A 14700-nucleotide genomic window follows, 5' to 3' on the forward strand; every position below is an offset into this window, starting at 1 on the left:
AAAAAAATTATTAAATTTACCACCATAGGATGGAGGTATACTAATCTAGTGATTACGATTGTAACACCTCGAAATATTGTTTTTCGGCCCCCTAAAGATAGATATATTCATGATCGTCTCGACATTCTGAGTCGATCTAGCCATGTCCGTCCGTCCGTCCCTCCGTCTGTCGAAATCACGATAGCGGTCGAACGTGTAAAGCTAACCGCTTCAGATTTTGCACATATACTTCTTATTAATGTAGGTCGAGGAGGATTGCAAATGGGCCTTATCGGTTCAAAATTCGATATAGCTCCCATATAAACCGATTTGACTTCTTGAGCCCCTAGAAGCCTCAATTTTTATCCGATTTGGCTAAAATTTGAAACAAAGACTTAAGCTATGACTCCCAACATCCATGCTTAGTATGATCTGAATACAATCCCATGGCAGCCGGTTGTACGCACCTCATCAGCAAGGGCTGCCGCCTAATTGTACGTGTTCGTCTTTTTTCGTCACTCCCGGAGTGCCTTCTCCGCACGCTTCTGGTCCGTGCCGGGATTGAAAAGAACCCCGGACCCTGGTTCTGTTCCGTTTGCCAGAACCGCCTTCATCGTCGGTCGGTGTCGGTGAGGTGTAACCAGTGCATGGAGTGGGTACATTTCCATAGCCGAGTGGGTCACAAGCGTCGTCGTCGTCGGACTATGTGATCCCCCCGACCTCTGCCGTACGGCAATTTATGCAACGGCAGCATCCTAGCCCTAATATTGCCAGGCCAATGCCGGGAAGTGTATCGTTCTTGCAGTTAAACTGCAACGGACTGCGTGGCAAGATCGATGAGATCGTGGACTTTATGGTCGCAACGATCCAGGAGACAAAGCTGACCAACACCTGCAGCTTGCACAGTTGTCACGGTTACAATGTGCTACGAAAGATCGCTCAAGGATTGGAGGTGGGGGATTGGCCTTCGTTATACACCATTCCGTGCAGTATAGACCTATCTCGCCTGCGTTTGACGCTAGTGACCCCTACATGGAATGTATGGGGATAGCAGTCAGGTCTTGTACTGCCGAGATATAGATATACAACGTGTATATACCGCCGGTTGGTAGCTGTGTCCCGATTAATGGCCAGGCTTACAACCCCGACATAAGTGGGTTGCTATCTGGCCATAATCGTCTGGTTCTAGGGGATTTTAATGCGCATCACACGTCATGGCATTCTCCCCTAGGTAACGACCAGCGTGACATAGCTTTGGCAGAGCAGATAGATAGCTCCACGTTTTGCACGGTGAATGAAGATGCCCCCACTAGGATTACGAGGAGGTGCAGCAGCTCGCCAGACATCTCAATTGCATCCCCTGATCTCCTGAGTGACGTATCCTGGCAAGCCGTCATTTTTTTGGGGTCAGTCCACCTCCCCATAATTCTCACCATCGACCGACCACCCGACTTAATCTCTGAGCGCCGGACGTTTATCAATTATAAGAAGGCCGATTGGACTGGCTTCAGAAATTATACCAATCGCCGCTTCAGTGAACTGCCACCCCCCTCTGATGTGCTTGTGGCCGAGAGGAAATTCCGAGACATCATTAACGCAGCAGCCGCTCGCTTTATACCAGCCGGTCGAATACCCCAAGTGCGACCCAATTTCCCGGCGCAAGCAGTGGTACTCGCAGACGAGTGTGATGGGATTCGTACTATGGACCCCGCTAACCCCAAAATCAGCGAGCTGAATCTGGAAATAAAGAGGGTAGTCAACGAACATAAGCGGAATTTGTGGCTGGAACACTTGGAGCAATGTAACTTAGGCACCGGTGCAGGCAAACTGTGGGCCACTGTTAAGTCTCTCTCGAACCCCGGTAGACGGGACGACAGGACCTCAGTCACTTTTGGCGAGATAACCGTGACTGATCCGAAGAGATGCGCCAGGTTGTTCAACCGTCAATTTATTGTGCATCCCGAGAGAGACAGGGCAAGGAGGAGAGCCATTCGCCGTATTCGTGGTCTCCGAGCCGATGAACAGCCATCACAATTTACCGTGGGCGAAGTTACGAATGTCATCCGTGGCGCCAAATCTTCTACGGCGTTGGGCCCCGACGGAAACTCTACATTGATGTTGAAGAATCTGGATTCACCTGGAGTTGAGTAACTTACCACTGTCCTCAACCTGACATTGAACACTCCTATAGTTCCCGATGTCTGGAAAATGGGCAGAGTGATCCCGCTACTGAAGCCTGGAAAAGATCCGAGTTTGGGGGAGTCGTACAGACCGATCTCCCTTCTCTCACCAGTGGCAAAGACGTTTGAGGCATTACTCCTCCCGAGCCTCGTAGGAGAATTTCCATTCGCCGAGCATCAACATGGATTTCGGAGACTGCACAGCTCAACAACAGCTTTGCATGCCATCACCACACACATTTGCCGTGGCTTCAATCAGCCCAGGCCATGTGATAGGACGGTCCTCGTGGCACTGGACCTGTCGAAGGCATTCGACACGGTCAGCCATGCCAAATTATTTGAGGACATCGCCAACATGTCCCTCCAGCCAGGCCTGAAACGATGGGTCGCGAATTATCTGTGTGGTCGCCAGTCATTTGTGGAATTAAGGGATAAGAAGTCGAAACACCGTAGAGTGAAACAGAGAGTTCGCCAAGGTGGGGTGATATCTCCGGCACTGTTTTACCTCTACCTATCCTCCATTCCACCCCCTTCAGACGGCATAGAGATCGTATCATATGCAGACGATTATACGATCATGGCATCAGGCCCCCCAACGATTGATGACATCTGCGATAGGTTGAACGTCTACCTCAACGAGCTTGCCTCATATTTGGCTGCAAGAAATCTGAAGATATCCGCCACCAAATCTTCAGCCACACTGTTCACTACAAATACGCGTGAGGTGAATACTGAGCTGACTGTGATGGTCGATGGAGAAATGATTCCGACCATCAAGTGTCCCAAAATACTTGGCGTCACATTTGACAGCTCTTACACATTCTCCTCACATGCCACAGCAATCTGCCATAAAGTCAAAAGTAGAAACAAGGTCCTCAAGTCACCTGCAGCACTTGGGGTGCAGACAAAGAAACCTTGTTGACACGTACAAAGCAATTGGCCGGTCTGTGGTAAGTTATACAGCGCCAGTGTGGTCTCGTCAACTTTGTGACACGCAGTGGAATAATATTCAGATCTGTCAGAATGCCGCCCTCCGAACTGCGACGGGCTGTCTCCCCAGCTCTCATGTGGATCACCTCCATCAGGAGACAAAGATCCTACCAGTGCGAAGACATAACTACATGCTGTCTAAGCAATACCGTTAGGGCTGTTATCGCAGAGACCATCCAAATCATCATCTTGTGGATAGATACCCACCGCCCAGAAGCCTTAAGGTAGATCTACACGATCAAGAGCGTGAGGTTCAGCGCTACAAGAGAGAACCTCTAGATCAAGCGGCATATCAAGCGGGTCTAAACAACATTCATGCAGACACGGTAACAGATGCGGTAATTGGCTACCGGGTGAATGTAGTCCTTGGAGAACGACCGCCACCCATTGCACCCGAAGAAATCGAATTTGGCCCAAAAACCTATCTTATAATTTACAACATCAGTACCTAGTTTTATCAGAATCGGTCAATATGGTAATATAGGCCCCCTAAATAACGATATCTTGATATGACTTCTTTAGACCAAAATAATTCAACTTAGCACGCTATTACTTGTTTTTAATTAAAAAAATTCGATTCAATAATTTTTCTAATTCAATCTTTAAAAATTTTCAAATATGGTGCTTAACTAAATTCAATTAAACGGTCCCCTACTATATAAAGGGAAGGGGATTTCAAAGACCCATATGTCCCAGTCCCAGGCAGCCGGTCTAAGTGTCGGATAAACCCGATAGAGTCCTCCATCAGCCAAGGGCTACCGCTTCTGTGCACAATACACTGCTACCCGACACCCGACATTATTTGGAAAACCCCCGCAGGGGATTTTTTTTTTTTTGTACGGGTGCCCACAGACCTTTGTCAAAACAACGAACCTTAAGTTCATGTTCCAGGAGGTAAACATCGTGTACCTAATATAGAAATTAATAGGAATTTTCAACAAATTTCAATAATTTTTTATACCCACCACCAGAGGATGGGGGTATACTGATGTAGTCATTCCGTTTGTAACGCCTCGAAATATTCGTCTAAGACCCCATAAAGTATATATATATTCTTGATCGCCTCGACATTCAGAGTCGATCTAGCCATGTCCGTCCGTCCATTCGACCGTCCTTCTGTCGAAATCACGATAGGGTCGAACGCGTAAAGCTATCCGCTTAAAATTTTACACAGATACTTAAAATTAATGTAGGTCGTAGGGGATTGCAAATGGGCCACATCGGCTAAGATTTAAATGTAGTTCCCATATAAACCGATCTCCCGGTTTGACTTTTTGAGCCCTTTTGGCTCAAATATTGCATGCGGTGTTCTGTTACGACCTTACAAGCATCAATTTTTGTCCGATTTGGCTCAAATTTTGGATGCGGTGTTCTGTGTTCTTCCAACAACTGTGCCAATTATGGTCCAAATCGGTCTATAACCTGATATTGCTCCCATATAAACCGGTCTCTTGATCATCCTTGTTCCTTGCTTTAAATTTTGCTGGTTTGACAGAAGTTTGCTATGTAGATTTAATTATGCCCTCCAACTAAAGATCCATGGTGCTTTTACTTGTCGATTGGATCAATTAAAAACTTAATCGAAAATTTCAATAATTTTTTAATTGGATTTGTTAAAAAATTAATTGAAAATTTCAAAGGTTTTAATCACTTTTTTAATTGAATATGCAATTTGGTTAATTGAAAAAATTTCCATTTCTTTTTTTAAAACGTAGTTTTTGTAATTGAAGCAGTTACATATAAAAAATTAATTGGATCAACTAATTTCGTCTTTGAAAACAATTTTTATTTTTTTTTGTGTTTGCTTCATAGGTATAAAGATTAATATTCCCACCTGTGGTGATGGTTACAAAAATGTATCTATTTCTCAACATTTTTACATTAAAAGAAAACTTTCTCACTATACACATGATACGTGATGCACGTTTGACTACAGTTTTTTCTTTTTGAGCGAGTGTATGTGTCAGTCTCTGTCTTCTAATATCCTTTTTCTGTTTCGCTGTTGCTATACTTTCAGAAAAACCGGAAATTGTCACAGCGCCACATGACATGCATTTAACAACAGGTGAAAGCGTCGAATTGCCATGTCGCATGGTCGGCGATCCACAGCCGGAAATTATTTGGATGCAAAATACCAATGAAATCTCCCAGGACTATGCGCCCAAAATGCAGGTCCTTTCCACCGGCACACTCAAAATAAATGATGTCAATGCAAATGATATTGGAATTTATGAGTGCATTGGACGCAACGAGGTGGGTGAGACACGCACCCAGCCCATACGTATGATGGTGGAGAATGAGATTCCCATACATGGCATTGGCATAGAGACAGGCTTTGGCATTGCCAACAACGACAATGACAACTACCATTATATAAGCAATGGCAACAACAATAATCAAGTGTGGAATCAGCCACAGATTCCCTACCAAGGTGGAAGAGGACACTTTGACGCGGCAAATGGTAGACACTATCCAGAGTTCACACATGGCAATGAACATCAACAACAGCAGCCATTCAGCACTTGGCACAGACCAGAACAAACACCATCCGCTTATTTGCCCACTCAGAGGCAACCACATCAGCCGTATCCACAACCACACCTACAGCCACGTCCCCAGCAAACGCGTCAGCAAACAACAACCCAATCACCGCCAACGCCAGCTCCAGAGCCTCACGCGCCCATTTTTATCCACTCACCTAGTGATGCTACTGTCGCATTAAATGGTGACCCAGTGCGTCTGGATTGTTCGGCATCTGGTCTACCTGTTCCAGAGATTATGTGGTACTACAATGGTCGTATGGTGGTCCAATCCACCGATGCGCTACGCATTCACGCCAATGGCAGTTTGGTTATTGTCAAACCCACCCTGCTGCAGGCGGGCATATATCGCTGTGAAGCCACCAATTCCCTGGGAAAGGTGGAGGCCACGGCCAACATAGATGTGAAAGGTAAGTCTATTGTACCTTTTTTTAAATTTTTGAATTGAATTACGAAGGTCTTCAAATTGGTGGGTTAAAACAGATATTATTATTTAAGAGAAAATATGGCGAAAATTGACATTTAAACACCCAATGCCTATTCATTTGGCTAAACTCTTTTGGAAAAGTCGCGACTTTGCATAGTTTTTTATACCCACCACCGAAGGACGGGGATATATTCATTTTGTCATTCCGTTTGCAACACACCGACATATCCATTTCCGACCCTATAAAGTATATATATTCTTGATCGTCATAAAAATCTAAGACGATCTAGCCATGTCTGTCTGTTGGAATCACGCTACAGTCTTTAAAAATGCTGAAACATTGCACAGATTTTTTTTTTTTTTTTCATAAGCAGGTTAAAATCGAAGATGGGCCATATGGGACTATATTTTGATATAGCCCCTATATAGACCGAACCCCCGAATTAAGGACTTAGGGCCATAAAAGCCGATGTTGCTGAAATTTGGATCACTGAGTTTTTTTAGGCCACCCAACATTATTCTCCAATTTGGCCCAGATCAGTCCAGATTAGGATGTAGCTGCCATATGGACCTATCTCTCGATTTAAGTCCTTGGGACCATAAAAGGGGCATTTACTGTCCGATTTCACCAAAATTTGGGACAGTGAGTTGTGTTAGGCCCCTCGACGTTTTTCTGCAATTTGGCTCAGGTCGGTTCAGATTTGGATATAGCTGCCATATAGACCGATCTCTCGGTCAAAAATTGCGGCTTGTAAGGGCCCAAGAAGACAAATTGAGAGATCGATTTATATGGGAGCTATATGAGGTTACACACCGATTTACACCTTACTTGGCACAGTTGTTGGAAGTCATAACGGAACACTATGTGCAAAATTTTAGTCAAATCGAACAAAAATTGCGGCTTGTAAGGGCTCAAAAAGGCAAATCGGAAATCGGTTTATATGAAAGCTTTACGCTTCAACCGCAATCTTGATTTCGACCGACGTACGGACATGGCTATTTCGAATCAGAACGTCGAGACGATCAAGAATATATATACTTTATGGGGTCCTATACGAATATTTCGAGGTGTTACAAACGGAATGCCTACATTAGTATGATTCAGATCAGTCTATATTTGAATATAAGTGCCATATAGACCAATATTTTATTCAACAAAATTGAACAGTGACTTGTATTCATTAGATCACCCAATGTACGTGACTGAATTGAATTTGAAATGAATTTGATCTAAATCGGGCCATATTTCGATAAAGCTGCTATGGGTGCATACATTATGAATTTTTCATCGGATTATGACGAAAGGTGGTTTACATATATACCCAAGGTGGTGGGTACCCAAACTTCGGGCAGGCGAAACTTAATGCCTTTTTACTTGTTAATGTAAAAAAATTTTCGTGATTTTTTGAACATCTTCCAGCTCTAGATCATTGAGCATTGAACTTTTTATTTAAAGAATGGCATAGCAAATAACTCATAAAAGTTGAGCAAGTGTGTGTTATTATTCTAAACACTTTGACTGGTTAGAGGATCATGATTTCTAATACGCCATGTAGTTTCAACAGCACATTTGTCGGATAGATTAAGATGCCCTCCACGCCCAAAGACTATTTAGTACGGTGTAGAGCACGTAATGGAATTTTTAATTATTGTATATAAGGATATTCATAGTCGCGTGCATAACGTTTTTCAGAATAAGTAGTAACAAAACAATGGGTGAAAACTTTTGAGATATCTAAATCTGTACGGCGCTTGAAATTTACAAATTTGTAGAAAGACTTAGGATTGGATGGCCCGTTTTCATTTTATTCAAATAATTGCGATGTGCCCGCTTGTTATCCATATTGGATCTTGATCGTGCTAATGATTAGTTTGAGAAATCGAGTGCAGTTACCGATTTTTTAATCTTCTTATACAGTTTATTCTTGGTATGCTTTATGGTGATGTAGTCTGGTGGATATGGAAAGAACATTTTACCCAACTGCTAGCGTCCGACATTAGCGGCGAAGAGGATACCGCAGAAGCTCAATGATGTTGGTATAGAATAGTCAGAATGAGTTCCAGGTAGCAATGACCCGACCAAGGAAGAACAAGGCAGCAGGAGCCGACGGGTTACCCGCTGAACTATTTAAGACCGAAGACGACACGCTGACAAGGCGTATGCATCAGCATATCTGCGCAATCTGGCTAGAAGAACGCATACCCGATGATTGGAACCTCAGCATACCGTACACAAAAAAAGAGATAAGACGGAATGTGTCAACTACAGAGGAATAAGTCTCCTCGCCATCGCCTACAACATACTCTAGAGCGTACTAGAGTATAACCTAAAGTCAATGAGATAATTGGGCCCTATCAATGCGGCTTTAGACCTGGTAAATCCACCCTAGACCAGATGTTCACAATGCACCCAATTCTGAAAAAGACCCGAGAAGAACAAATCAACGCCTACCATCTCTTTGTTGACTACAAAGCCGCCTTCGCTACTCCTTTACGTTCAAAGGTATTTCAAGCCATGTCTGAGTTTGGTATCCATGCAAAATTAATAAGACTCTGCTATATGACACTTGCTAATATGCCTTCCTCAGTAAGAACTGGAAAGAATCTCTCCGAACCATTTAATACCAAACGAAGTTTCAGACAAGAAGGCAGCCTATCGTGTGATCACTTTAATATCCTGCTGTAGAACATTATACGAGATGCAGATGTGAAAACACATGCTACTCGCCTATGCCAACGACATCGACATCATAAGTCGGTTAGCGGAAGTAGTAACTACTGACTTTAAGAGAATCGAAAAAGAGTCAGTGAAAATGGATTTGGTAGTAAATGGAAATAAGATGAAATGGATGGTTTCAACTCCCAAAACACCTTGGACAAGCGAGATGATAAAGAAAATGAAGAAAGTTGGGAACCACAACTTTGAGATAGTCAGAAACTTTATCTACCTCGGCACCGCCGTAACTGAAACGATTGACATCAGTTTTGAGATAAAGCGAAGAATAATACTGGCAAACAGATGCTACTTTGGACTAAGTAAGCAGTTTAGTAACTAGGCCACCTCTCGGCAGACGAAGATTACATTATACAAGACACTGATACTACCCGTGCTGTTATATGAAACATGGGTACTTGTGGAAGCAGATGAGGCAGTGCTTGGAATATTTGAGAGAAATTCGTAAAATATATGGGCCAGTTTGCGTTAATGGAGAATATAGGCGACGTATGAATAACGAACTGTATGAGCTGTATAACGACGATAGCATAGTTACACGCATCAAAATACAACGACTGCTAGGTCATATTGTCCGAATGGATGAAAAAGCTCCAGCAGAGAAGTCTTTTGAAGGCAAACACGGTGGTACACGCAAACCGGGAAGACTAAATCCCGATGGAAAAATCAAGTGGTGGGAGACACCTCGCAACTTGATGTCAGAGATTTTAGAATGAGCTCATTAGATCGAGGCGCTTGGAACGCTATTTTACGTTCGGCTAGTGGAACAAATGTTCTGTCATAGCCAATTAAAGTAGGTAAAGTAAGTCTGGTGGATGGCATTTCAAAAATCCACTAACTGAAAAATACTCAACCGAATCCAAAGGATGGCTTGTTTGTATCCGCATCACAGCTGTGCTGAGAACGATATCATCTAATTCACTGAATTTAATGTTACCACCTAATGCCTCTGGACATTGTGAATGAACAAATCGATGCGACCATTGCCTGAAAGGAACTTTCTCTTTGGACAATCAGTGGCTTTTGCTACGGTGCTATCCTTAATACAATTCCCGACATTCCAATATACAATTGTCAAAAAATATTGACAAAGGATTGATCGAAACACTCTTAAAATAATATCCGGTACATCATTTGAACAAATATTACATTTCAATTTAATTAGCCTTCCGTTCTTCAATTCGTAGAACAAAAGAACACCTATATATATCACTAGAACTGTTTCTATTGAAATCAATACATAAGAATTATTTTTAATGATGACTTCTAGGAAGAAGTCACTTGTTATATATCATGTTACTATTGAAATCAATACATAAGAATTATTTTTAATGATTACTTCTAGGAAGAAGTCACTTGTTATATATCACACATATGTATACAATGAAATGCCATTCTGTAACAGCACATTTGCAATTTTAACACAACTACTAGGTCTCTGCATTTATCATAAATGACATTGTATGCAAATATGTTTGCTTTGTTGTTGTTACATGTTTGTATGTAGTGAAAAAACTGTGATGAATTACAATGTTTGTATTATATTTATTATTGTATTGTTTTGTATGCATTGTTGAACATATACATTCGAAATCCAATGAATGAATACTGGCTTGTTACGGAATGAGAAAAAGTCGCGGAAGCAAATGTATGCATGACAAATGCGACAAATTGTGGATTGAAATAAACCATTCATTCTAAATCGTGACTTCAATAAAAAAGGATAAAATCGCATATGCAAACAAATAAAAGATGCAATGACGACTCAAAATACCTAACATATACTCAGGTGAAAAATTTAAAATTGCAAATGAAAGAATGAAATGGTGATCCGAACTCATTTACCATCGATACGAAAATGACTATTATCACATCGACTACATCTGTCTCTAGTAACTAAAATTATATCTGAGACCCATTCCATAGGATCTTTTATGGACCCTAGCTGGTACAGATTTTGCTCTGTCCATCCATATCGTTCCTAGTTCAATATCAAACTAAACTAAAATAATATTATTAGTCTTATAACAAAAATGTATTTAATATTCGTACTTTAACGAACCACCCCAAAACACAGTATATTCAAATAATTTGCTCTTAGTATCACATTTAATACATATGTTGCATTTAAAGATAACAAAATAATAAATATTGGAATATAAATTAATAATAACGCTATCTAATTTCACAAACCAACAGCATCATATATAGATGCCCAATATGAATAAATAAGCAAAGGCATTTAAAGAAGATGCAAGCAAATATTTTGTAATGTTCTATGTAAATTTTAAATTTACTAGAGAGCAAAGATAAATTAAAAGCTCAAAATAATTTAAGTTACCATCAAATTAGACATTTATACACAAGTCAAATAAAAAAAAAAAAAACAAGTAAAAAGGCGTTGAGTTCGGCCAGGCCGAACTTTAAATACCCACCACCTCGGGCATATATGTAAACCACCTTTCATCATGATCCGGTAAAAAATGCATAATTTATGCCCCCATAGCAGCTTTATCGAAATATGGTCCGATTTTGACTAAATTTGACACGGATATTGAGAGGTCTAATAAGTACAAGCCATTGTTCGATTTTGTAAAACAAAATATTGATCTTTTTGGTAGCCATATCCAAACATAGACCGATCTGAACCATATGCGACACAGATGTCGAAAAGCCTAATATAAGTCACTAAGTCAAACTTCAGCGAAATCAGATTATAAAAGTGATATTTATGGAGCCAAGACTTTAAATCGAGAGATCGGTCTATATGGCAGCTATATCCAAATCTGAACCGATCCGGGCCAAATTGAAGAGCGCTTTCGAAGAACCTAACGCAACTCATTGTCCCAAATTTCGGCGAAATAGGACAATTGCAAAAAGATGTCAAGGGGCCTAACACAACTCACTGTCCCAATTTTTGGCAAAATCGGGCAATAAATGCGCCTTTTATGGGCCCTAAGCCTTGAATCGAGAGATCGGTCTATATGGCAGCTATATCCAAATTTGAACCGATCTAGGCCAAATTGCAGAAAGTTTTCGAGGAACCTAACGCAACTCACTGTCCCAAATTTCGGCGACATTGGACACTAAATGCGGCTTTTATGGACCCAAGACCTTAAATCGAGAGATCGGTCTATAAAGCAGCTATATTTAAATCTGGACCGATCTGGACCAAATTGTTAAAATATGTCAAGGGGCCTAACACAATTCACTGTCCCACATTTTTGGCAAAATCACGCAATAAATGCGCCTTTTATGGGCCCAAGACTTCAAATCGAGAGATCGGTCTAAATAGGAGCTATATCCAAAACTGAACCGATCTAGTTCAAACTGCAAAAATATGTCAAGGGGCCTAACACAACTCACTGTGCCAAATTTCAGCAAAATCGGATAATAAATGTGGCTTTTATGGGCGGACCCTATATCGCCGGATCGGTCTATATGGGGGCTATATCAATATCTATATTTTTAAAGACTGTAGGGTGATTTCAACAGACAGATGGACAGACGGACGGACATGACTAGATCGTCTTAGATTTTTACGCTGGTCAAGAATAATGTTTTATGGCAGTCGAACTCACTTTGCCGCCCAATTGCCGCCGCATGATCAAAGAGAAAGCTCCCTTAGCCTCACGGCATTTGTTGCAGCAATATGTCTAGCCACAACGTCTAGAGACACTTGGTGTAACATTAAATTCAGTGCATCAGATAGTGTTGTTCTCAATGCAGCTGTGATATGCAAACAACTCACCTTTTGGATCTGGCTGAGTAATGGACACGCATGTTGTATTTAACTCAGATGCCTGCCATTATGGCCTAAACCTGCGAGGCCCAAGGGTGAATAATTTGGACGTGTTCACCTCCTTAGTTAGAAGCGTAGCACTACCTAAAACTCTTTCCGATCTATGGGTCACGGCACCCGGTAAAAAGGCAACTCCACGCTGAGTTTGCCTTTTACCAGCGATTTGGATATAATCTATGGCCACCACGTTCCTCCCCGTTTTGAGGCCGTAGTCGAAGTCGGAGTCCGACTATTAAGCCGGAGTCTGAATTTGGTTCGTAGTTGATCATGCTAGCCCCAACTTCAACTCCGGCTCAATTATCAGACTCCGATTTTGACTCCGAAACAAGGTCGAAATCGACGGTCAGACTCCGCTGCCCGGCTCCTAATACCCATGGTACCAGATTAAAGTCTCCGCTCAGACTTGGCAGACATTAAAGATTACCAGTTAAACCCCCAAACATTTACCGACTGGTCACCTTGGAATAAAGAATCGCTCTAAGCCGACCTAACAGCCGGCATGCTGATTATGCACAAACATACACCAGGACGATTAACACAAACAGGACACAGCGGCCCTCACAGGCCACACCACACATATCATTTCCACCATATAACTCACAATAAACTCGGTCACTCTCACCAAACACAACAACAAAAGCAACGGGAATCAACAATGCGAAAAAGCCACACCATCAACATGGACAAAGCAAATGCAGGCCATGTCAAGCGCAACACAAAATCACTCGGTCGCGCCAGTAGAGCAACATCTCGATATGGATACCTAGCGTATATATATGCCTCCACTAAGTCGCATTCGTCTCCTACTAAATACTTCACGAGAAAAGGTGGCCAACCATGCAACAGTCGTCTCATCTTCAAAGGCCCTACCGAAATCCCACACCACTTCGCTAATCCCCATCACAGCTACATCTGCGATAGGTTGAACGTCTACCTCAACAAACTTGCCTCATATTTGAAACCAGATTACATGAGCCAAGGTGAACTGATACAAAAGCATTTTTATACCCTCCACCATAGGATGGGGGGTATACTAATTTCGTCATTCTGTTTGTAACTACTCGAAATATTCGTCTGAGACCCCATAAAGTATATATACTTTATGTCGATCTAGCCATGTCCGTCCGTCTGTCGAAAGCACGCTAACTTCCGAAGGAGTAAAGCTGGCCGCTTGAAACTTTGCACAAATACTTCTTATTAGTGTAGGTCGGTTGGTATTTTAAATAGGCCATATCGGTCGATGTTTTGATGTAGCTGCCATATAAACCGATCTTGGGTCTTAACTTCTTGAGCCTCTAGAGTGTGCAATTCTCATCCGATTGGAATGAAATTTTGCACGAAGTATTTTGTTATGATATTCAACAACTGTGCCAAGTATGTTTCAAATCGGTCTATAACCTGATATAGCTGCCATATAAACCGATCTTGGGTCTTGACTTTTTGAGCCTCTAGAGTGCGCAATTCTTATCCGATTGGAATTAAATTTTGCACGACGTGTTTTGTTGTGATATCCAACAACTGTGCCAAGTATGGTTCAAATCGGTCCATAACCTGATATAGCTGCCATATAAACCGATCTTGGGTCTTGACTTCTTGAGCCTCTAGAGTGCGCAATTCTTATCCGATTGGAATGAAATTTTGCACGAAGTATTTTGTTATGATATCCAACAACTGTGCCAAATATGGTTCAAATCGGTTCATAACCTGATATAGCTGTCATATAAACCGATCTGCGGACTTGACTCTTGAGCTTCTAAAGGTCGCAATTCCTATCCGATTTGGCTGAAATTTTGCAAGACGTTTTTTATTGTTACTTTCAACAACTATGTCAAATAAGGTTCAAATCGGTTCATAACCTGATATAGCTGCCATATAAACCGATCTGGGATCTTGACTTCTTGAGCCTCTAGAGGTCGCAATTATAATCCGATTTGCCTGAAATTTTGTACGACGGATTCACTCATGACCATCAACATACGTGTTTATTAAAGTCTGAATCGGTCTATAGCCCGATAAAGCTCCCATATAAATCGATCTATCTATTTTAC

The 14700-nt window shown here is 41.7% G+C and overlaps 1 protein-coding gene across 4 annotated transcripts in view; it reads left to right on the forward strand.

Annotated features, from left to right (window-relative positions):
- Positions 1 to 14700, forward strand: part of LOC106090443 (peroxidasin) — a 420275-nt gene that overhangs the window by 309353 nt on the left and 96222 nt on the right. For all 4 annotated transcript variants that reach the window (XM_059360685.1, XM_059360686.1, XM_059360687.1 and 1 more), the window contains exon 6: positions 5167 to 6099. In XM_059360685.1, coding sequence (XP_059216668.1) covers positions 5167 to 6099 — 933 coding nt within the window. The remainder of the gene's footprint in view (positions 1 to 5166; positions 6100 to 14700) is intronic.

This window comes from Stomoxys calcitrans, chromosome 1 (assembly GCF_963082655.1).
Source record: "Stomoxys calcitrans chromosome 1, idStoCalc2.1, whole genome shotgun sequence".
Taxonomy (NCBI): domain Eukaryota; kingdom Metazoa; phylum Arthropoda; class Insecta; order Diptera; family Muscidae; genus Stomoxys; species Stomoxys calcitrans.